Raw genomic sequence first — 25,276 nt, 5'->3', positions numbered from 1 at the left:
GCTGGGAACAATATAAAATCCAGGCATTATTTCATTTGAATTAGCATTTTGTGTGACACATTGTTTGAAAAGTTTGAACCACTGCATCCTAAATACCCAACTTAAGAGAGTTATAAAAATAATGACAGTATAAGTGTTGTCCATTAGTTGAGCTGCAACACCCAGACTTTTCCTTTTATGTAGCTTCTAGTAGGGAACAAAGTTGAATTTCCTTTTGATTCTGTCTTATCTAGCTATTTTTACCTGCTTTTGAGGTTGGAAGCATCTATTTTGGGGACAGATGTGGTAGGTTTGAAAAATCTATGTGTTGTAAACTCTGGAAGTAATCTCTTCTTCTGGTGTCCTGAGTAATGGGAAAGAGAGATAATTATCTAACAGTTTCCCTGGCTACTAAAATGGTAGTGGATTATATGAGGAAAAAATGTAAATTTCAATCCTGAGATATCAGTTTTGGCATTGAGAATGAGGCTAACTTGGCCACTTTGGACCTTTTGGTTCTCTCTTCCTGATGTAAATGTTCTGTGCCTAGGGTTTGGTTCAAGTTTCATTATGCTTGAGTGTATTTTGGATACTGTCCATTTTCTCTTCCAATGATTTCAAAGTACCTGCTTCTTCACTGAAAGGTGTTTAATGAGGGCAGTATTTTTTTGTAAATTGTAAATATTATATAATATATGCCAAAAGCTTAGAATAAAAGCACATGGTAAATGTTTGAGCAGTGCTTGTTGCTCTTCTAAATAATATTGGTAAAGGCCTGAATTATGTCTTTTAAAATAACACTTAACAAAATATTAGTAATATAGCCACAGAAAGTTTAGGAGAAATACAGGGCTCATCCTCTTCTGAGTACTTTGGTTCAGGCCCTGAGCTATTTTACATCTATCTTCCCTGGTGCTCTGCCAGGTAACTTTTATTCTCAAATCTTATCAAAGATGATTTATCCAGAGTCCCACATTGAGTGGTAAAGCTTGAATCTAAATCTAGGTCTGCTGCTATAAAAACCTGTTTGCTACATTTCTGAAATATTGCAGGAATTTTTAGATACTGTTTTATTCCAAATGTTTGATACGTTACCATATTTTTTCATTTAACACTGAATCGAAGCATTTTTATTTCTGAATAGTCTTCATAATTATCCGATTTCACACATCCAGTTTTTATGAACTATCATTTTTTGACAAGATGTGCAATCAGATATGTACACTTATTTTTACAGTGGTAGTGAAATCAGGTGGCCAAGCCTGTAGCATGACAATGTCTCTTCCACCCCTTAAAGGGAAAGCTGACCAGCTGGTTTTAATGTTTACAAAGGATACCGCTTTCTTCTCATCTTTACATTATCTTAAATTGAAGTACAGGACGTAACATCACAGAAAAACAAGTCCATCTTACAGAACGATTGTAGACTGCATCTCCAAGTGCAGGCATGTGGCCTTTCAGTGTGACAGTCAGTTCAAGAGGGTGCTGGCTCTCTCCTTTGCTGCATGAGATTTGATTTCTTTTTATACTTCCTCATGGAATTGTTTTACTCAGTGGACTTTTCCTTCCCACTACTGATTTCATCCAATGTTTGATATCCCAGCTTATTCTTTTGTAAGACCTAAACAGAATCTGTCTCTTGAGGTCCACAAAAAAATAATACCTATAAATCAAAGTCCCCATTCATTCTCCTGCAGGGGTTACAAAAGGCAGGCACAGCCCCTGTGGTTGGGCTCTAAAAGCCACGTGGAGGACAGACACTGGGTTGCTAATTATGAGAGTATTGTGTCATAGTACTCTTGCTTGTATGGGAGTGTATCACATGAGCAAAAAGTAATAGAAGACAGGCTCAATAGAGTGCTTTAGGAGTTGAGAGCAAGATTATTTATTTCCCAGAGGATCAGGGATGCATCCTAGAGAATGTTTCCTGTCCTCTGCACATTTGTCTGACCTGCACAGCACATGAAAACTCCTCAAGACACCAAGTATCAATAAGGTATAAAACACTTCACTACTTTTTAAAATTAAAAAAAATGTGTTATCACTCAGTGTTTTACCCATCACGGGAACCTGATGTCTCCTACAGCTTGTCGTGTTAGAGGACGTCAGGTAGAAGATAACCTCAGTACCTTCATGCCACTATTTGTGTGACCTTCTAATGATTTTTGTGGAAATTAAAAAATGCAGCTTCTGGTTAAGGAAGGTGAGAAGTGAATCCTTACATAGATTTACTCTGGGCTGGGTACAGTGGTGCATACCTGTAGCCCCAGTAGCTCAGGAGGCTGAGGGAGGAGAATCACAAGTTCAAAGCCAGCCTTAGCGAAAATGAGGCACTAAGCAATTCAATGAAATCCTGTCTCTAAATAAAATACAAAATAGGGCTGGGAATGTGGCTCAGTAGTCAAGTGCCCTGAGTTGAATCCCCAGTACCCCACCTACCCCAAAAAATTTATTCTGATGTCTGTGAGACAAGAGATCTATATTTTGGTTTTGTTAAAGAAACAGTATTTGTAGAGGGCCTATTATGAACAAAGCCCCCAAACAGTAGCAGTATTAGTAATGGCTAATTATTGAAATGTTATTTATTTGGGGCCAGACATTGTTTTCAGAGTTTTAATATACTAACTCGTTAATCCTGACAACAACTTTTAGGTGGGTAGTATGATACCTGTTAATAGACGAGAAAACAACACAAAGAAGTTAATGAATCACTGAGGGTTTTTTAGCCAATAAATGCTAAAATTAGAAGGTCATTGGGCTCTAAATTGGTGCTCTTTACCATGGCTATGCTGCTATCTTCATGTATGTTACCTGTAATATATAAAACAATCTTGCATAAAGATAGTACATCTTTCCCTAAAGATGACAAAACTCCATACTCAAAGTTTATGAAACTAGTAAGTGGCAAGACCAGGATTTGAAGTCAGGAGTTTAACCCATCTTTTTTCACTAAGCCACAGAGCTTATTGATTTTCATAGGAGGTTATCATGATTCTATGTGATTGTATAAAAAATTTAAAAGCACCACTTTTTAAAAGTAGTAAATACTGAGCAGATAATGACTGTGAAAATTTATCAGTGAATTATCATGAATGAGCTTGAGAGTCCTCTGTGCACCTAACTTCTGAAGTAAGAGCTAGCTGGGTGTGATGTCACTTACCTATAATCCCAGTGACTTGGGAGGCTGAGGCAGGAGGATCACAAGTTCAAGGCCAGCCTCAGCAACTTACCAAGGCCCTAAGCAATTTAGTAAGACCCTATCTTAAAACAAAAAAGTGCTGGGGATGTAGATTAGTGATAAAGCACTCCTGGGTTAAATCCCTAGTACAAAAAAAAGGGTGGGGGGAGATCTAATGAATTGTTAAGGTCATAATATAAGATATAATTGGATTACAATGTTTTCCATTTCATCGACTTTAGTTGTATGCAGCCATAACACTGAGGGGAGAGAAAAGAATGTGAGCAAGAGTTATCAGGAAAGACTGCCTCACAGAAGTGGATGTCGTGCTGAGCCTCGAAGGATAGTAGTGAGTTTGGACAGAGGTAAAGACAGGAGCACATGAAGGTGTGGAGGCATACTGGAAACAGGAGCACTGTGGTTGTGTTGAGGAATAGGAGAATGTTGTGTTCTTGGACAGGAGAGCAGCATTGTGAAACTTGGATGAAAGCAGGTAGAATCTTACTTGCACTTGAGAACAATGAGGGAAATGAGTGTGTTGATGGTGAACCTGTTCAGGATTCAGCAAGCATATAGAGCGTAACCAAGACTCACCCCCTGCCCCTTCCTATTTGGTTACAACTACCAGTTCTCTTCTTTGCATATTTCTTAGAGAAATGAAGGTGATCTATTCCACCGGCTGTGGCACATCATGAATGAAATCCTGGATCTGCGGCGCCAGGTGCTGGTTGGCCATCTTACCCATGACAGGATGAAGGATGTGAAGCGACACATTACTGCCCGCCTTGACTGGGGCAATGAGTGAGTACTGACCATTACAGGGTACTCTCTAGTGGGTGAACACAAAGGAAGTAACGTAGGTGTGAGAAGAAATCACATCGGCTTTGACCTTTTCACAGGCTTTATGAGGACGGTCATTGATGGAGCCAATAGCCACATTTAGGTCTGGTGTCCACACCAAGGCATTGTTTGCTCTCTAGTGTCTTGTGTGGTGTGATAGTATGCATGTATTCATATAAAATGAAATGTTCATATGGGTTAATTAAATATTGCCTCTGACTAAAATGGACCTTATCTTCCAGTAGGCTTTAGGTTTGGCATGTGTACTTGTTTCTTATTGTGCACCTCTCCATATCATGGTGTGGGTTGCCAGTGTAATCTGAAGGGAGACAGTGATGTTAGCAGCTTCTGCTGAAAGGCTTATGCCAGGTGCACCACGGGGACCTTTCATTACTGTTGTGATGGTTCCTGTGCATACATGTCAGCTACTCGGAGGAGCTGCTTGGGAGAAGAGTAAAAAGCTGTTTTTGATGGAGATTTACCTTTAAATAAGAATGTGGGGGACTAACTTAAAATAACAATCAAGCACTTAAATAGTAAATCTAATCACTAAAAGCTCTGACCAAAACTGATATAGCACTAAGTATGACTGGCAATATAAGAATTAGAAATGCAAACAAGCCAACCTTGCCTATGATCCTAGGGTTGCATATGGCCCAAGTCTAAGGCACTGAAATGGTTTCATAATATCCTACAAGGCCATAGCCTACCTTTGTTTCTTTTCTCAAGCTCTCATTTACTGTTTGGACTTTCACAGGATCTTAGGGCAACAGAATAAAAAGGAAAGAACAAAAAAAGAGAGAGAAAATGTCAGGACATTTTGAATAGTGGACAAAATGCAAACAACAACAACAAAAAGAAAATTGGAAAGTAGAATGTTTCCACTACCCTTAGGAAGTCACTTTATCAGAAGCCAGGTGTGATTCCCACCAAGATGTTAAATACTACAGGAATGACAGATTTGAATCCTGCCACTCACCCAGAGCATGTGTGACATCTTTTTGAATGTGCAGTGCCATTTATCTGTTTACACACAGTGAATAGCATAGCCTTATCGATTTATCTCTAGAACATTCATTTCTCTGAGAATTAAAGCAGGCACTTGCGTGAAGTGGCAACAGGAGTATTGGGCAAGGAACTCTACTATTTTTAAAGACCAAAAGCAAATTCCTGAAACCTTCTGACTTCAATTTTTAGCTGTGAGGGAGTGAGCTGAATGAGAGGGTCCAAGGGCCCTTTCAGTTCCAGGATGATAAGATTCGAACACAGTGCCTCCTGGCAGGCCAACCTTCCCAGTGTTGGTGTTGAGCTTCCCCTCTTGTGGTTTTCAAGGGGTAGTACTGGCAGTGAGAGATGGCTCTAAAGGTTGTTGAAGCCCGACCTATGCTGCCTGAATTCCACGTATTTCTTTATGATTTTGAGAAGCCGTTGAGTTCTCACTGTGTTATAGTTGGCTCTTGGTCATTATGCTGGTCGCCATTTAAAAGGCAAGTTTGTAAATTGGAGGAAAGCTGGATGAAGTTAACTTATCAAAAACAATTTTGTAATATAGAACAGGCAAGAAAGTGATGCTTTTTTGGTTCAGTGATGGAAAATGATGGCAGAAGGAACAGGGAAAGGAAGGAAGGAAAGATCATTAATTATGACTGAATCATGACTTAGTTTTTGACTTACATGAGTTCTAGCTGGTGGTTTGAACATTTGTTGGGCTAATTTATGGCAAATTGGTAAAACACTGATGCATGAAAATGAATGATACATTTATTAAGATCATCTTTAAATTCATGAATTTTCTGAGCTCTTATCCTGTTTTCTTTGAATTTCATCGTCCACTTATTAAAAATAATTTGTAGCACACATATTATGCATTTACCTTGTTACTTTAAGTATAAACTTGTTTTCCTATTGAAGTGCATTGTGGAAAGCAAACGAGGATGATTTTTTTTGCCTATTAAACTATATCAGATTGTCCTGGAAATTATCTTTCAATACATAAATCTCTGGATGAACATAAATAAAGAATATGTCCAATCTCAAGTTGCCTATCAAACTGTTGAAGCGAAGCCCTATGGAGTAGGGAGCCTGGGTGGAGGAGATCATAATCCATCTGGCTCCTAGTGGGGTCAGCAAAATAGTGGTACATGTTTCTGTCTCCTATAGAGGGCTTTGATGTCCTTTGAGATCTGATGTCTCTAAGATTATATGGGAGGGAGAATTAGTTCCTCCTTTCTTCATATAACACAGAGTAGGATAGTGGCTGCATTGACATTAAGTCTGACCATTTCTCCATGCTTAGATTCTGGCTTCCTGTATCCTGAGGGGTCTGTCTCCATGTTGTCTCCCCCTACCTTGCCTGATTTCTCTGTGTGCATTGTAGAACACTGCCCTGAGTCTATTTTGTGAGCTAAGAAACCTCAAAAAGTGCCTGGATTATCCTAAGGAGGTACCTAGAAGTTGATAAGACCAAATAAAAACAAACAAGACTCTTTTTTTCCCCACACAGCTGGGACTCCAGTTAGCCAAGAAAAATTGAAAAATCAAGTTTTATGGGAGAAAGGAACTTACAGAATAATGATTCCAGGCCTGAAAGTTCAGGAAGTTCTGGAGCCCACATCTGGAGCTGATCTTTACTCATTCTGCAGTGATAATCAGATGCCCTTCACATATCTTTTCTCTCTCACATTAAATGGCTAATTCTATCTGAATTTCCAAGTTCAAATTCACAAAGAAGGAATATCATTGACAGCAAATCCTTCTGTTTGGACTGAGTACTTCATACAAGCCTCTCAGAAGCTGCTGGCCAGCCCATGAATTCTTTGTTCTTAGATCAGGTGTCCGCCTGCAGACCAGTCAAGTATGTGTCAGAAGGGGAAATGTTCAGATAACTGCCTTATGTTCCTGCCTCTTCCTGGAGAGAAGGTGGGCAGCAAAGCTTCTCTCACCATGGTTCTTATGTGGTTCTATGCTCTCTTCTCTTTGCTGGATAATCTTTCATCAGCAATGTATTCCTGATATCAGATCCTGTCTTAGTCTAGTATATTTAATATATAGTGATTCTCTCTTTGGAGGGATTGGGGAATGGAGAATAGACCCTATGAAAATCCCTGGTGAGATATGGCAAAGGAGGATATGTTGAAAATAAATCACTGTGCTTGTGATTTGAAAGTTCAACCAGAAGAATGAGTGTGTCATTTGGGTTTCTTAAAGAATAACTCAAATAAGGGAAATTTAGAAAATGTTTTTAGAGTCTGAAAGTTAGCTTTCTGCTCTCAAGGAAGTGATACTGTTTTAGTTTTAAGGACTAATATCTCTCTGGGTAGCTGGGCAGTATTTGGTCTGCAGCAGGTGGTAAATTAATAAATTTTGCTTATGAAACTTTAATGAGATTTTGAGAAGGGCATGGATTTTTTTTTTTTTTTTTTAGTATACAAAAGTAAGAAAGCTGTGTTCTGTAATTGGAGGTGCAATGTCACAAATCTCCCATAGTGGAAAGAGTGATAATGTAAAAGGGATGCTAAATAAATTATCTTCCAATAAGCATGAGACCTGCAGTGTGGTAATTGAGAGGAGTTTGGTGAACAGAGGGCTTCTTGTCCCTGATCTATAGGGTATTGCAAAGGCATGTTGAAACTAGTAGGATGGTAATGGATGGTTAAGGAGATGAATGGAAGGATGTGACTTTGGCATCAGTGTTGTGCAGTAGGTGCTCTGGGGAGCAGGGTGTTACAAGGTCACTGGAGGGAAACTGGCTTGAACAGGCTTGTACTCACATTCCTCTGTTCAGGCTAAGACAGCCCAAATCAATTACCATTCATGGTCCCTCTGAGACTGGATATAACTTTAGAATACTTCTCAGCATCGCAAACCACACGTTGGTCACAATGACACCTGACCCTGAAGTTTAAACAAACCATTCCACCACTGTAGCCCTAGAACGGTGCTGCCTCAATTTCTGTTTCCTTCGTTTACTGAGTTTCTTCAAAATGTCTTACGCCAGAACTTGCCCTGAATTAATACCAGGCACAAGTGACCCGACTCACCTTAGAAATGTGTTAACTCTATACTTAGTACTACGCCAAATCCTAAACACCAACTTTCCCTGTCCTCAAGTCCAATTTCCAGAAACCAAATTATTCCTAGCTCTAGTTTCCACCCTATTCCAGTATAGAAGGGCTTTTCTGGTGATAGTTTATAGGTGTTGAAAGCCCTGAGTGGCAGGAACATTCCACTAAGTGCCAACCCTTGCCTCTTTGATTTGCCTGTCTTTGTTATCCACTTCTTCTCAGGTTAAGCTCAGTGTCCAGCCTTGCAACTTGTCTACCCCAGTTGTAGTAATAAGTCATACAGGGTACAGCTATTGCCAGAGTCCAGCTGCAGCAAAATAACTGGGAGGGTGACGAGCAACTTGTGTACGTTGATACAGCAGGAGAGGGAGCCGTTTATTGTAGGACAACAGAGGTATTTATACATTTTACACAGCTTATCTTAATTAACATAAACTAGATACATCAGTCAACCAATAAGGAATCTCCACACTTAATGGCTCACTGGTGTTACTTCACAAACCACTCCCTCTGGCATTTTGCCAGGCACCATCCAGACTTGTTTACAGACTCTAACATTTCTCTGGCAAAATACCAGGAGCCATCCTGACTTGTTTACAGACTCTAACAAGCTATGAGTGAGAAAAGGATAGTAGGTGATATATCTAAATTTTAAGGTGATGAAGTAAAAGTAATTAAATATATTGCATAAAAGTGACTTTTCTCCAAATGTTTTGCAATTTTTTTTTTCTAGACAACTAGGACTGGACCTAGTGCCTCGGAAAGAGTATGCAATGGTGGATCCAGAGGACATCAGTATTACTGAGCTCTACCGATTGGTAGGTATAAGAAATGTTGACTCACACCACACTGCTGATTTTGTGGTTTCCATGGCTCTTTTTAAACTCTTTTTAAACCTACTTGATTTTGTAAGAACAGGATATTCAGGTTTAATTTGAAGAGAATAAAAGAATGGAGGGCTGAGGTGACCCTGCCCTGAGGATAGTACTAAGACATTTTCCCTTTCTCAGAGTGATGTGATGTTCTCCACTGAGCCCCCAACTCCCAAGCACTAGAAAGTAAATGCGATGTTTTACATTCTTTTGCAAGTCTTTATACATTTTGCCTACTGTAGTGAAGTGGTTACAAGTCACACATTCATACCTGTTGTGTTTCCAGTGTCCCAACTAATGGTATCCAACCATTCATTGTCCATCAGTATATTAACCCACCTCCCTGTCCCTGTTGTTGTGATACACATTGATTACAGAAAGCGTGTCCTCTTTGGTCTTCACCTGCTGATCTTAAACCTATCCCCAGACCGTAAGCCTAAGTGCCAAAACCTAGGTTTTCCAAATCTGATCTAATCAGCCATGAATTTAGCCTTATATTTGTAAATACTTGTATAGAATTTACCTAATTTATTGATATTAATTAAGCTCTTTTTAAAACCCTGAATCAGAGTAGGAGGTGCTTGGGAAGAGCTTTCATGGGCCATTACCTTTTACTGTAATATCATTACCATAATATTTCTAGGAGGAGTGCCTGTCCTCCCTCCATTTAGGAAGATCCTGCTTCTTTGAAGGTAGCTTTTCAAGCTTACAGTCTTTTTCTGAAAATAGTGGGATAGTCTAAAACTGGATGGTTATCAATATATGAAAAATGTGGGGAAAATCATCAGTAAGTCCATCAGAGTTTGAATCTGACTTGTGAAGCCAGACATAGGTTTATCCGTTTAAGTGTTTTTCTTCATCACCCATATGTTTAGATTATCTATTCTTTGGGTTGTAGTTGGAATACATTCTGGTTTTATAGAGGATCCTTTTACTGTGTGGTGAACTTCTTGTGAGCACTATTGCATGCTATAGGCCTTTACGGCATCTGTGCTGAGCAGAATGTATGGTGCATGGCAAGAAGATAGTGGTAGTTTAACTCAAAGTTATCACTTCTTCTTAGCCTATATTGCAAATATAATTTCTGTAGTTCACTTGTCAGTCACATCTTCTGATGTGACATCTGATTAGTTTGTTAAGCCATTGTGCTGTGTATTTTCTTACTTTTAAAAAATAATCTTTCTTTCAATTTTAAGTTACTTTAGGTTGTACACAATGTCTTCTGTCCCTGGTCTTATGCTCAATTTAATTTTGTCCAGTGATTTATACTTAATAAGCACTCAGTCATTGTTTTGGAGGTAATTATGATATGATGAACAGACTATGGATTGTGGCTTCAAATATCTAGATTTGCAGTCTTTATGAGCTCTCTGGTCTTAGACTTGTTATTTCGTCTCTGGGCCTCAGTTTCTTCATGTACTAAGTGGAAAAATAATTCTTTTCTTGTTCATTACTGAATTAAAAAAAACATGTAAAATGGTTTTCCTTATATTTGCAAAATTACCTCTATAGGTAATTGGTTTTTATTCTTTTATCTCATCTGCATTAGGGAGGCAGCATGATAAGAATAAGTGATGTAATCTGTACTCAATATTAGGTTAGAGTTGGCTCTTTGGAATGAAGTAAATGATAGAAGCTTAGACACAATAGAAATTTAATTCTCAAAATGTGCAATTCTATAAACAGGAAATTCTGAATTGATTTGCAGCTTCATGATGTGAAAAGAGATACAGTAGATGTCATACCATAGATGGCTTCCCGAGGACTCTTCAAAGCACAGTAGAGCTGCAAGAGTCATAGCCATTACATCTGAACTCCAGGCATTAAGAGGACAAAGTTTCCTCTCCGTTGATTCAGTTATGTTCATGAGCCTTCCTGAAAGTTCCGTTCAGCACTGACCTTTACATCTCTGGCAGAGCATAATCACACCCCCAGCTTTAGGTGAGGATGTCAGATATTTGACAAGCAACAATAATGTCTGACACAAACACTTTTTCCCTCTAGTTTTATTTTCTGTATATGCAATTTTGCCTCAGTTCTTTTTACTTAACCTTATACATGGGTGACAAATTGATTTCACCTCTCTTAACATTGCAGTTTACTGGTGGTGGCTGCCTGGAGTGTAGTGATGATAAAATTCTGGGATCTCATCTAGGCTTTGATTGATTAACCATATCTGCCATTGGTGAGAAAGAAAAGAGGGGATACTTCAATATTTTATAGCATAGATTCTAGTCCAAAGTCTATGTTGTACAGATGAGGAGAATAAAACATTATAATTTCACTTGAAACCTTAATTTCTCCTCCATAACATTTTACTGTTTCTTAAAAAATGTAGCATTGCATTTTACCATTTCTAAAGCAAAGACCTATAGCCTGAGAAAAACCCAGTGATTATAAACTTTAGGAAAACATGCTGTCTTCTTTAAGGTGTACATTGACTTAGCAATAATCAGTCTCTGCAGTCCTGGTCTTTTTTCTGCACAATATGAAAGTGTCTGTTGACTCACCAAGGAGAATTGGGAGGCACAGTCCTTGCTATTGTCGTTGCTTGTTGTCACTTGGACCAACTACCACAACATGGAGGTAAAATGCCCAACAGAAGATGTTTTACTTCTTTAGGGTCATATTTATAAAACAGGTTTTTTTTTTTCATGTCACTAAATTCATATTGCATCAGGAGGAAAAATTGTCTTGCTTTAGGTTTTTGCTAGCCTGTTAGCAGATCTTTCTCACCTAATTGTGCTCATCTAAGCAGTAAAAGTGCTAAGCCTCACAGTGTTAACATATGTCCACTCAGAAAGTCTTGTCTAGTGCCAAAGGCCAGATCTCAATCCTGCTATAAATAGAGAAGCTAATAAGCTGATTGTCTGTTTTTTTGGCTCACAGAGTATCTTCATAGGAACCTTTTATGGTTTTATAGGATCATGTTATCTTCTTGCTTAATCCTTAGTGGGTTAGACCAGTGCTTTACAAATGGAAAATTATGCTTCTCAGAGGGAGATTTACACCCCACCTCCCAGTACACTTGACATTGTCTGAAGGCATTTGGGGTTTATCGCACAGAAGTGGAGGTGGAGAGAGGCCAGAGTCCAGGAAAAAACCATGAAACATTCCACAAAACCTAGGATAGCCCCCACAATACATATTCAGCCAAACTATACTCATAAGGTTAAGAATTGTGTGTTTTCACTCATGGAAGCTAGAAAGGAAAAGAGAAAAGAAAGGTGGGGGCTAGGGGTCTCATGAAAATTGAAGGGAGATCAGTAGAATAGAGGAAAGGGGAGGGTAATCAGAAATCATGGGGAATGCTATTGCCTAAATTATATTGTTGTGTGTATATTCAAATATGTAACAACAGATCCCATCATTATGTACAACTATAATGCACCAATAAAAATATGGAAATAAAGAGATATTTAGCCAAAATTGTTATTAGCACTGAGGTTAATAAATCCTGATATGGACAATTCATCTAATGATTAATGTATTTTATGAAGATTAAAAAGTTCAGTCAGTGAATAAATCTTTGGGATGAATATATTTTTCTCTTAATCCGAGGTCTAGATAAACTGTAATCACATGTGGAGTAACTGGCACATACATTTTTAACCATAAATTATTTCAAGATGGATTTTTTTTGTGTGTTATAACTACACAATTACTACTCTTTATATTATCACTACTACTTTTTAGTAACTACTTTTGAAATGTGAATATGCCTTGTAAATTTTGTTATTGCAATAATGTTTTCACAAAGATATTTTTAGCACTTCCCCAAAGCAGTGAATTATCAAGAGATAAGCAAGTAATCATAACCTACTAAAGCCTAAATCCATCCTAGTCCTAGAAGGGAGTTCCAGGTTGAAGGTTGAAGGGAGGGAGAGGAGAGCTTTCAATGCCAGGGTGTGCCAGACTCGAGGGTTGTGCCACATGTACAAAGGGTGGAATCGGACTAGCATGTATGCAAAAACCAAGGCAGTAGTTGTTCAGAGGATGTGACATTTGTCAGTCTGCTCTGATTTGCATCTCTTTGCATATGATCCTGATCAGTGATTCTCAACCCTCATTGCCCATTAGAGTCACCTGGGGAGCTTTTAAAACTACCACTCTCTGGACCCCCATCCCCTAGAAATTCTAATTTAATTGTTCTGGGATAGGACCTCGGTATAAGTACTTTTTAATAACTCTCTTGGTGACTCTAAAGTGCAGCCAAGGTTGAGAACCACTGATCTAGATATATTGGATTCCTTGCATGAGTAAGGGAGCTTATTTTCCCATTGGTTCTTAGTGAATGTTGTGATGGATGCTAGAAACTGTGCTTTTTGTAGTCAAAAGCAGGCACCTCCTTGAGGTCAGTGCTTTTCTTGCAAGTTTTTTACATCTGGTTCTCTAGGTCTGCCATATCATAGTTATTTAATCAGAGCAGCCTGTGCTATGTTTCCCTTTGAAGTATATGTACATTGATCTTTTTAAGTAACTTAGCAAGTCAGTTAGCAATTTTAGGGAAAACAGTCTTTGTGAGTTAAAAGAGATGTTGTTTTATGAATATATGATGCTTCTTTTGCCATAGTAAAAAGAATTTTAAAAGCACAAAGTAGAGAAAATTCATAGAAAACAAGACAGAATTATGTTTTTTTCCCATCTAAAGTTAGAATACTGTTTTCCAAATAGATTTTTTCTAATAATTATGGTCAATACATACCACAATGCTGAGGCCCACTTTAAAAAAAATGTATTTACTCTTCACTCTTCATTGTTACCAAGAGGTGCCCAGTGTACCTGTTGAGTGGAAAGTGATTACAGGTGCATTTAGTTGATCTCATTTTTCTTTTAACCTTTGCTTTTCAAGTGGTTCAAAAAAAAGTTCAGAGCATGAAAAAAAATTCTGGTAATTTATGCCAGTATGTGATTTACAGCTGGAAATTATAAAGATGGCATTTTGGCTTGAAAATTGGTGTGTTGTTCATTAATTACTGAACTGTACTTAGAAGCTTTAAAAAGATGGCTAAGGTAAAAATGGGGTTATATTCTTTAACCTCCAACAAAGGTTGTGGCTTAGTTACCATGGAGTTAAAAATCTCTGAGGCTTTTTTTTTTTTTTATTGTCAAGCGATTCAGAAGAGGTGACTTCATTAGTAGTCTGTGATATGAAAGTGATAAGCCTCCACTTCTTTAGCACCTGTTCTGTTACTACACATGCCCATCCATGTGTTTTTCCTGTGGTTTTCTCCTAAATCATTGCCACTCAAAGTGCGGTTCAAGAGCCAGCTGGACTCTGAACTGTTGAAAACTGGGCCAAGTATAAGACTGGCAAGCAAATAATTAGAAATTTTTTTTCACATTTTGACATTGCCATGGTACTTTTACTGTATTTTATAAAAGTACTGAAGTATCAGCCTCCAAAATATCAAGAAGAAAAGCAACTTGGTTCCTTGCCATACACAGCATGTGGAGTCCTGTCCTAGAGAATTTATTATTTCTGCTCCATCTTTAGCTCTCAGCCTCAGTGTCATTTTTCCAGAAAGCCTTCTTTGACTGCTCAGACTAAGGTCACCCCGCCTGCCCACCTTCCCTGGTAATACAGGCCTTGCCCTTCACTCAATTTCAGTTTTACAGAGGGGTACACAGTTGTGCTGATGTCTGTTTCCCCCAGTGGATATCTCCATGAAGGCATAGATCGTTTCTTTTTTTATTCACCATTGCATTCCCATGGCTTGGCACATATCAGAGATTTAACGGATAAATGTTGAATGAATGATCTTCCCATGTTCTTCTTACCCTTGGGTCCTCTCTTCCCTCAATCCAAGAGCTTCTCAGTTCTGGTCCTGCCTCCAGCTGTGACAAAGATACCAATTCTTTCCTTTAGATACCTTGCTGGCTTTCCTAAATCTGTTTCCCTGTAGGTTCTCAGCAAGTTAGAAACATGTTCTTGCTTTAGTGATAGAATATCATTGCCATACACTGTCTCACAAAACTACAACAATTTTGCAATTTAGTGTAATTTATAGAAGAACTTTTAATTTTTAGAAATGAGAAGTCATAGCTACGTTGCTCAGCTACCATCAGTGTGCAATGGTTAGTGAAATATAATATAATCTGTTTTAAAAGTTTGTTCTCACCCTGGGAATTGATAGGGGAGCTGCAGAATCCTTTGAACTTCCTTCTGAATCTCCTCTATGAGTTGATGTGATTTTTAACATTGATTACTTAAGTCTTAAAGCAAAATTCCTTCATGAGCTATAATATAAACTTCATAGTTTCTCATTTTAGAAATTGGCAGAAATTTGAAATTTAAATTAGAACTGAATCCTAAAATTAAAAAAAAAAAGAAAATTTACTGAAACATCACTACCATACCATAATTAATTAGTTTGTTGAGTGCCACTATTTTCATTGGTCCATTCTAATCTGGTTTTTTGCTGGGGTGGATGTTGTCATTCAGATGGAACATCGACATCGGAAGAAGGACACCCCAGTGCAGGCCAGCAGTCACCACCTCTTTGTCCAGATGAAGAGCCTCATGTGTTCCAACCTGGGAGAGGAGCTGGAGGTCATCTTCTCCCTCTTTGACAGTAAAGAAAATCGACCAATCAGGTAACTACATATGGAGATACTATCTATGAAGATAGTGTTAGAAAGGTAGAAATTTGTGATTGGCACATTTTTTAGTTCCATGGCTTCTGTACACTTTTACTCTGCCAGTCTCGATTTTTTCATCTGTGGAACTCTATACAGGTTGTAGAATTGTAATAATTGACATCAAATGGAAGCATGGCCTTGGTTTCAAGTCTGTTATTTGTTTTGTTTGTTTTGCATTGGAAATACAAGGAAGGAAGTTTCTTTACAGTATGAAATTGGTTTGCTTATCAAGGTCAGCACATTTTTTTCTTTCAGTTTTCTGTAAACAATTATATTATTCTTATCCTGTTTGGATCAGTTGATATCAAGAGATAGCTAAATACTCTTAAATCTTTTCTGTAAAGTTTCAGAATTTTAAAATGTTGATGAGTTTTCACACTTTTTTCTCAGTTATCTGAGTCTTACCTGTTGTAGTGCTCCTTTGGAAAGTGTTAATTTTAACTTTTTTTTTTTTTTTGTGGTGTTAGAGATCGAACCTAGGGCCTTGTGCATACTGAACAAATGTTCAACCACTGAGGTACATCACCATTGCAAGTTTTTAAGTTTTAGAAAAAAAATCATAGCAAAGCATATAGCACACCATCTTTTAAGTTAAATCAAGAATTAAAATTAAGTCACTCAAAGAGTTAAGTCACACAGAGTTATCTTCATTGTACCATGCTTTAAAAATTACTTATGAAAATAGTACTAGTAACTTTAGAATTCTGAGCCACACACATTGTTTCATAAACATAAAATAATCGTGGAATATTTTTTTCTCGTAAAATTGATTTTTTATTCTAGGAGTATATATCAGGGTTTTTAAAATACATTTATAGTCATAAAATCTTTGGTGAGTTAATTTCTGTTGGACATTTTTTTACTGGTAAGTGTACATTTTATTTCATGAAAGTGGATAGTGTCCGTGGAATTTAAAAGGTAGTGTTTTTGTTCGGTAAGGACAGAATTTATGAGGTGTGGAAATAACAATGGCAATACCACTTGAAAATCTACCTTATACACTGCTGGAAGAAATGAATCAGAGTGTTAGAAGACCTTTCTCCCTTCACAAATCAGCAAATTAAAAAGGGAAGTTAAGGGATTGAAAGACTGATCCAAGTTATAGTTCAGCACTTTTTAAAAAATATGTGACAGATTATTTGGAGATAAATCATCTCTGCTGAAGTATATATGGTTTATGGGTAGAATTTGACAAAATCTTTGTAACATTGTTTGCATATAATACGGTTTCTTTAATATATTTAACAAACTGTACAAACTTTAAAAGGAACAATGATGGCACTCTTGCTCATTCATTCCTTGAAGCTGAAGTCTTTGAGAAGCATAAATTCTCTTTTGCCACTAATGTTCTAATTGTACTAATGTCAGATTATATTAATTTAGGGTTACGATTAACTTCTTCCTGAGTTTTGTCTGGTTATAGACATTTTCAAGTTTTCTAAAACATTCTATATAGTCATTGATTTCCAGAGTTCTCCTTTTTACTTGGTGACAGTAGGAAAATAACTCCAAAAATATTGTCTTTGTAGTCCCCAAGTTCAGACCAGGAGTTGGCCCCTTTTCCTGGTCTGTAATGTGCTTGGTCTTTGGTGCTACCCTGCCTCCTTCCTCTCCTCCCCTGTCTCTAATATCCCACCTGGCCTGTGAAGACCCCAGGAGAAATGAAGCCTAAGGTCCTCTTTGCCTCTGCTCATCGAGTTGGGTCACCTGTGGCTCTCACCTCTCAAACTCACAATCACTGTACAGGTGTTTGGCAAAAGAATGAATCAGGATCAAAACATAAGCTTAATCTGTATTTGAAACCATCTCCAGTTTAGCTTATCCACATTTCTAAGGCCTCTGACAGCACACTGATTGTTATCTCTCAGGCTGAGTTCCAAATCTTGTCAGGAGTAAGTTTGATTCCAACTGCCAACCACACAGGGCACAGTTCCCTTGTGAAGAGGTACAGGGTGCACAGTCGCAAGACAGAGCTTGATTCCTGTCCCTGGAGTTGATGGCACCTCCATAGTCCTGACCTCTTTATGCACCCCTACCTTTCCCTCCATCCTAGAACTGATTAGGATCCTTGCTTCCTTCAGTGTGCCCAGCAGAGATAATGAATATAAAATGTCTGCATCATCTCAGAAGAAAGTGTTTTACATGTAAGATATGATTTTAGGGTACTGTTAGATTTCTTCTTATGTGGGTATTTTTAAATCATTATGTCTTTCTCTTTTCAATTTTTTTATTTTAGAATTACACATTAAAAAGGTAGGACAGTATGAGACACGCTGATGTATCTATCACCAGCTTCAACAGTTATCAGCTCAGGGCTGTTCTTAACTATATCCCTGTCCAAGCCTCCTCTTTGCCCCCAGATGATTTTGAGGCAAATTCCTAACCCTCTTACTATTTTTAAATATAAGTATTTCAGGGTATATCTCTAAAAAAGGGAACTCTGAAAGAAATTGCCGCCTAAAAACTTAATATTTATCTTGATATCATCAAATATCTGATTCCTGTCAGTATTTATATTTCCCCTATTGACTCATAAATATTGTTTACAAATTATTCAAATCAAGAACTAAATCAGATCCATATATTGCAACTGGTTGATTAAATCTTTTTTTTATTTTAAATAAAATAAAATAAAATAAATCTTATAAGTCACATTTTCCTTATTGTTTCCCTCTCCCGCTCCCTCGTAAATTCCTTGTATTTTATTTGTTGAAGAAATGGGAGTCATTTGATTTCTTGTTTTCTGATAGTTCAGAATCTAATTCCAAACAATGAAAACAGTGGACAAAAAAAAAAAATGGTATAGTTAAATGAATGCTTCTGTTGTTATATACTGTCATTATTGTTACAGTTTACAAAAATAAAATGCAATCTAAGTGAGATCTTTTTGGCATTGCCCTGACCGTTAATCACAGGAGGTTACCTTATCTAAGTACAGATGGAGGGACCAACATTTGCAAGACCTGTAGAGGAGGGAGAAGGAAAGGAGGATGTTTATTTCTCTTATGAGGCAGACAACTAGTTAAGACTTTGGTTTTTTAAACCTCCCTCCTTTAAGAAGCAAACAGCCATCTGTCCAACATTGTTTTAAGTGCTCTAAATATACTGTTATAAGCATCAGTTTTAAAGGTGAGGAAACTAATGCATAGAGTGATTAGGTAATGTGCCTAATGTTCTGTAAGTGGCAAGAGGTAAAACAGAGCCACAAATCTTGTAGTCTGGTCCCAGAGCCCTGTCATCTTAACCTCTACATTGTAGGCCTCTTCAGAATTACTCCTTAAATGCTTTAGTGTTTGTCTGAAATTTTCCATAGTTGGACAGGATTTTATTGACCAGAATGAGAGTCATAGTCTTAATAAGAAATTATTATAAACTAATGATAATGGCAATACTGGAATCAGTATAGGAATAGTCCATGCTCTAGAAATTCGTTCTTAAAATTGAGTCCTCAACATATTTCAAGAAAAGCAAAGTAGGGCTGGAGGTGTAGCTTGGCCATATAGTACTTGCCTGGCATGCTTAAGGCCCTAGGTTGGATCCTCAGTACCACAGATAATAAACAAACAAACAAGAAAGAAAAGTAGCATCAGCTCTTGCTACCCAACTATGATCAAAATCTTAGATTCCATACTTTCAAGTGTCAAATATACAAAAGGAGAAATGTGTAAAAACCACAAAATTGTGAAGCATATAATATCTCCTCAGGTACCAGGAAAATGGAACAAATATAGATAGATAGATAGATAGATAGATAGATAGATAGATGAAATTAAATAAACAACAACCCTTAAATCATCATAAATGCCAGGCCATATTTGGAAAATTGGTGCTAATTTTATCTTCAAACAGTTACTGGCACTGCCTGAAGTTGGCCTAGATTGTTAGGCCGCTGCTGCATGGTATGGCTACCTCTTGTACGAAGTATGAGTAAAGTCAGGTACATTCTCACAGCATCCTGCTGGCACATGCCTGCTGCAGACCTCTTTTCCACTTTCCTTCCCCCAGCTGTTTGTGTAGCATCACCAGCTCAGAAGGCCCAGGATGAAGGTCCCATAAGATAGGGGCTTTTGGAAATAGACTAGAGTTTGGAGACGGAGAGATTAGCCATGGGCCAGAATAGGCCAGCTATTCGATGATCATTAAAAATAACACACTTCTGGGGCTGAGGATATAGCTCAGTTGGTAGAGTTCTTGCCTTGCATGTGTAAAGCCCAGGGTTCAAACCCCAGCACCACCACCACCAAATACAACAACAAAAAAATTTCTGTTTATTTGAGCTTTGTACCATCAGGGCTCAATTTCTTTCTATAAAAGTTAATTGTTAGTTAAAAAAATTAGTTTTCCAGAATGAAGTTTCACATGAGTAAAATGTTTCTAGTGAGTATTTATCTGGTCAAACATTTGATTTCACCAGTCTGCAAGAATATAGCCAGGAAAGGCAGGGAAACAGTTCTCTGTAATTTTATTTTAGACATTTTATAGCCTTTGTATAATGTTTCTTATGTGCCAGGCACTGTTCTAAGCTCTTTTAAGAATATTAATTTTTTTAGCTGGTGTAAAATACCTTATAAGGTAGGCAGGTACTACAAATATATCCATTTTTATAGCTTAGAAGACTGAGGCACAAAGATTAATACCTTGCTAAAAGTCCTACAGTTGGCATGTGGTGGGGCTGATATTTTAACAGGGATGTCTGTGCAGGAATAAATATTCTTAATCTCTTCACTCATCTCATTATCTATAATATTTAGAATATGCTACAAATTATAAAATTGTAATTTGTTTTTGCTTAGCCAATTTTTACTCACCATTGTGTAGTAAGAGATTTGTGGAGAGTTTGTTGTTTTGTCTTTTAAGAAACTAGAGTAGTTGAACTTGAACTCTTTAAGAACTGACAGAAAGAATCCAGTGATGAGGAAGAGATCACATTCAGGAAGAGGTGAAATCACGGATGGTCAAGGTCCCTTAGGAGAGGGGCTTCAGGAAACAGACTTGAATTTGCAGATGGGAGGATTAGCCATGAACCAGAGAAAGGAAGAAAGGGAAAGGTGTGCTGTGTCTTAACTGAGCTATTGGACTGGGAACATGCATTTTTCATTATACAGAGAAAGTGAACAACTTGGGATTATATTTTACAATATCTCCTTTAGGTTGTATTTAAAATTGGCTCTTAGTATGCATGGCAATAGAAATTGCCATAGTGTTTGTGCTATCCATAGATTATGGAGCTATGGATCTGTATATTAATGCTTATCTTTCTTTGACATGGCAATTAATAGACAACTGACTGTAAATTATATGGGCCAGTGAAAATGACATAGTTCACTGGTTGACTAACTCCCCTAGAACGTTCATTACTTTATTTATTGATGTATTCTAAGGCTTCATTAATTAAAATTGTACATTTGTCTTGGGAACTAATTCATTATTTTATTTCATTCTCATCTGAGACCATATTTAACAGGACCTGAGTGCCACCAATTGGCATTCACCTTACTATAGGGCTACTCATGCATATGAGCTGCTGGCATGGGCTTTTATTTGAGAAATTAGCAGCATGATAGTACTTCTGGAAAAAGCCTTATCCTTGTAATTAATTATAGATGAAGTTAACTTTCTGTTGATACCTTATTAACATACTTTCCTGCAGTTAGGTATATTTTCTATCATTATTCAGTTAAATTCTCATTTTCCTGGAAATGCATTTCTATATAAATTTATATTGCCTACAATTACATTTTATTCAGTATATCATAACAATTCTATTATTTAAAGAAAAGATAAACAGTAATACAATTGGTGAAAATACAGATTTTTTAATATGGACTCATATGTGAATTTCTCTCCATCTGGAAGATACTTATCTTCCTGCATTTTGAAACCATTTTATAGTATGTGCATGGCCACCCTCTCAAATTATATCACCTGGGTTGAAATCCTGACTGTGCCATTTAGTAACTATATCATCTTGGGCAAGTTGACTCATGTATATTGTGGCTGTTAACTCATCTGCTAAGTGAGGATAATAGTAGTACATTCCCCCTAGGATTACTTTAGCACTAAACTCTGAGTGTGATGCTTCCACACCTGGTAATTAGTTAGTAAATCTTAGCTATAGTGATGAAGATTTTAAAAAACCAGAACAGGAGGTATACTTTAACATAACTAGAAATATGTGATGGTTGCCCTTGAATTCTTAAAGAAATCATGTCTTCAAGGAATTGTTGATTTTTTAATGTAAGATATTACAGTAATGTAAAATTTAGAGAGCCCTCCTAGTAACTAGTAAAATGGAATATTAGGTGGGAGACTACTTTATTGATGTAGTCTAGTCCCATAGATGATCCCAATTCCATTCTGTCTAGAAAACATACCTGCATCCAAGTGAACCCACAATGATTACCTTTGATAACATATTTGAAAGAACTTAAAAGGAGTGTTTTTCTATCTAGGCACAGTGGCGCACACCTGTAATCCCAGTAACACAGGAGGCTGAGGCAAAAGGATTGCAAGTTCAAAGTCCACCTAAACAACTTAGCAAGACCCTGTCTCAAAATAGAAAATGAAAACAAAAACAAACAAAATAGGCTGGAGTTGTAGCTCCATGGTAAAATGCCTCTTTCTTACTGGTATAGGAAGGTCAGTATTGCCTTTAAAGCAAAAACTTTAACTTACAGATAAGAGCAAAATCAGAGCTCTAAATCAGTATAAGTTCATCCTCCAAAGGTGAGAAAATTACAGTTAGAAGAATGTTGTTACCTCTTCCCATTCATTTGTTTATTCACTCATTACACAAGTACATAGGAGTAACTGTCCTGTGCTCACAGTGCAAGGCCCAGCTGGAGATCCAATGGTGACTCTCAGAGCAAGTGCCAGGAATCTACTTTAAAAAAGATGAAGGATGCTTCTTTGATTAATGTGGGACGTGGGTCAGTGAAATAGGCATAAAATATTGAGATGGAATAGAGGTGCTTTATGTTTGTTGCCTTACTCTTTTGTGAGTAAAATTCAAAACAAGATTGGCTGCCATCAGACAGCAAAGGACTGGAAGTGAGTTGCAGGAGGAAGGTAGGCAGACTGAGAGCAAGGGTGTGATAGGGATCCAGCACTCCCACTACTGGGTGTGGACTCAAAGGAAAAGAAATCAAAGAGACATCTGCTCTGCTGTGTTCATTGCAGCACTATCAAAATAACCAAGAGGTGAAAACTACCTAAGAGTCAACCACTAAGTGAATAAAGAAAAGGTGATATATACATATACAGTGGAGTGCTTATTCAGCCTTAAGCAGAAAATCATGTCTTTGGCCCAATATGGATGAACCTAAAGGACAGTATCAGTGAATAAGCCAAACACAGAAAGAAAAATATCAAATTATCTGACTTATATGTGGAGTATAAAAGAATCAAACTATAAAATATAGAGAGTAGAATAGTTATCACCATAGAATTGGTGGGGGCTTGGGGAGATGTTGGTTAAAGGACATAGAACTTGTTATATAGGAGAAATAAGTTCAAGAGATCTATTGTATAATAAGGTAACTATAATTAATAGCAACGTATTCTTGAAAACTGCTGAGAGTGTAGGTTTTAAGTGTTCTCACCATGGGGTGGGAAAGTATTTGAGGTAATGCATATGTTAATTAGTTTGATTTAGGCATTCCATAATATGTACATATTTTAAAATATCATGTTGTATAATATAAATACATACAATTTGTTCTTTTGTATTAGGAATTGAACCCAGGGATTCTTTCCCGCTGAGCTACATTCCCAGACCTTTTTATTTTATTTTATTTTTTAATTTTGAGATAAGATCTTGCTAAATTGCTGAAGCTAGCCTCAAATTTGTAATCCTCCTCCAGAGTAGGAGTGTACCACCATGCCCAGCTACAATTTTTGTCAATTCAAAATAAATAAATAAAATGTTAAAAATAATACTCCAATGTTAAAAAAAAAAAAAGGAAGAAAGAATGTGATAGTGAGTTTGTGATGAGTAACAGAATCCCTAGGTGCATTGAGTGAGCACCATTAAGAGATCTCTGAAATCTGTAGGGAACCTGGCTTCCAAGTTAGCTTTTCTAGGAGTGTTCAGGCAGTGCGGATCAGAAGCAGGAGGTAGGGCTGATGATTGAAACACCACGTGTCCAAAAGAATGAGAAAACTGGGAATCCCGTGATATGTTGAAGAGAATCTAAGAAATTACATTTGTAGCTTCTAGTAGTTCTCTTTGGGGGCTGACAAGATCTAAGAGCCTTTTCATTTTTAAAAGAAAATGAAAGAACTGTACTTTTGAAAAGACTCAGTTCCTGGGGAAATTTTTCAAGAGCATACAGAAGGGAGCTGTTAAGGAAACTAGTTATTTGGCAGAGAGTAGGAAAAAAAAAAAAGCTAATATTTTTGTGTTTACATGTTAGTACATAAGACAGTCAAGAGAGCAGATAAGGTTTTTTGAATTCTCTGTGTGCTGCACTTGTGTTTCTTGGTTCATACATGATTTACAGCTCACCATGGCATGATCATACAAGTTTAGCATCTATTTTTTTATATAAAGTAGGAACATATATTATTTTGAACACTGAAAGATTGTATGCATGGTTCCCTTTTTCTAGTTTCATTTTATAAAACTAAAATTGTAAGCTCTCCAAAGCAAAGCAACAATGTAGGGGAAAAGTTCAACTGGCCAGACATTCAAGGAGCACAGCCCCAAGAGCAAAAATAGATGGAGAAGGCATTCAGAGACCTCCTTGAATCGTGGCAGTATCAGCCACCCATACTGCCCAGAGTGTTTCCTGCTGTGTCTAGACATGCTGGCACAGATCTCACTGGGGGTGTCTGCCTGTCAGCGACCCGTGGCGCCCTTCCCTTGGGCCTCTTGTTGAAAGGCACTGCTGCTCCCCACCCTCCCGCTTCTCCATCATTTGATTGTTCTGGCAGGTGCATGAAAATTGGGATTGTTGTCACTTCAGAGTTAATCATATTTGTGCTTTACTCCCCCTTTGGTCACACTTCTGTGTCCCATAAAAACAAACAAACAAATAATTGCTTTAGAGACTTAGTGATGTCCTTAATGGGAGAGATTTTAAAGAAATCAGCCAGGAGGTGAATCTAAATGAAAACAAAATAGCCAAGAAACATTTTTATTCGTACTGAGAACACTCAGGGCTCGTTTATTTTTTTATGTTGCATTTTAAGAGCCATACAATTCCAATTATTTTTGAAATTGTGAATCACATTATTATAATAGGTGGCTAGAAATTCAAAATTGCAGAAAACCAAAAAGCCTTACAAATTGGCCTTCTCTTTCTCTTGACTTCTAAGCAATTATTTGGGTGACTTGTCCCTTTTTACCTTAACATGGAAGTATCTTAGAAGGTTACCGGAAGGGCATTTTCTTCCTATCTGTGTGTTTTAAAATATGGCCTGATTAGTGTTCTTTTTGCTAGGATTCTGTTTCTTCTTCTACCCTGTGATTATTGCTTAGAGGGAATTCAGTATATTAAGTTTCCCTAAGTTCCCTGAGGGATAAACTGTCATTACACAAAGAAACCACTTGGCAAGGACTTCTTTGGTATTCTGTGCCATTTATGTTGCAGGATGATTCAACATCAACAAAGAAATTATTAATGATGCGGCTGTATCTTCTCATCATCTTTGTGTTCTCAGCACCTTGCAGAGTGGCTGACACATGGGGTTGATGCAGT

General features: G+C 37.4%; 1 protein-coding gene across 4 annotated transcripts in view; it reads left to right on the top strand.

Annotated features, from left to right (window-relative positions):
• Dock4 (dedicator of cytokinesis 4) overlaps positions 1–25,276 on the top strand; it is a 457,617-nt gene that overhangs the window by 213,616 nt on the left and 218,725 nt on the right. For all 4 annotated transcript variants that reach the window (XM_058576081.1, XM_058576082.1, XM_058576080.1 and 1 more), the window contains exons 6-8: positions 3,810–3,958; positions 8,795–8,879; positions 15,379–15,530. In XM_058576081.1, the coding sequence (XP_058432064.1) occupies positions 3,810–3,958; positions 8,795–8,879; positions 15,379–15,530 (386 nt within the window). The remainder of the gene's footprint in view (positions 1–3,809; positions 3,959–8,794; positions 8,880–15,378; positions 15,531–25,276) is intronic.

This window comes from Marmota monax, unplaced genomic scaffold (genome assembly GCF_021218885.2).
Source record: "Marmota monax isolate L192 unplaced genomic scaffold, Marmota_monax_Labrador192_F-V1.1 WCK01_AAM20220418_F8-fsc00139, whole genome shotgun sequence".
NCBI classification, from domain to species: Eukaryota; Metazoa; Chordata; class Mammalia; order Rodentia; family Sciuridae; genus Marmota; species Marmota monax.
The sequence above is the reverse complement of the archived record's forward strand: the minus strand, read 5'-3'. Positions and strand labels throughout refer to the sequence as shown.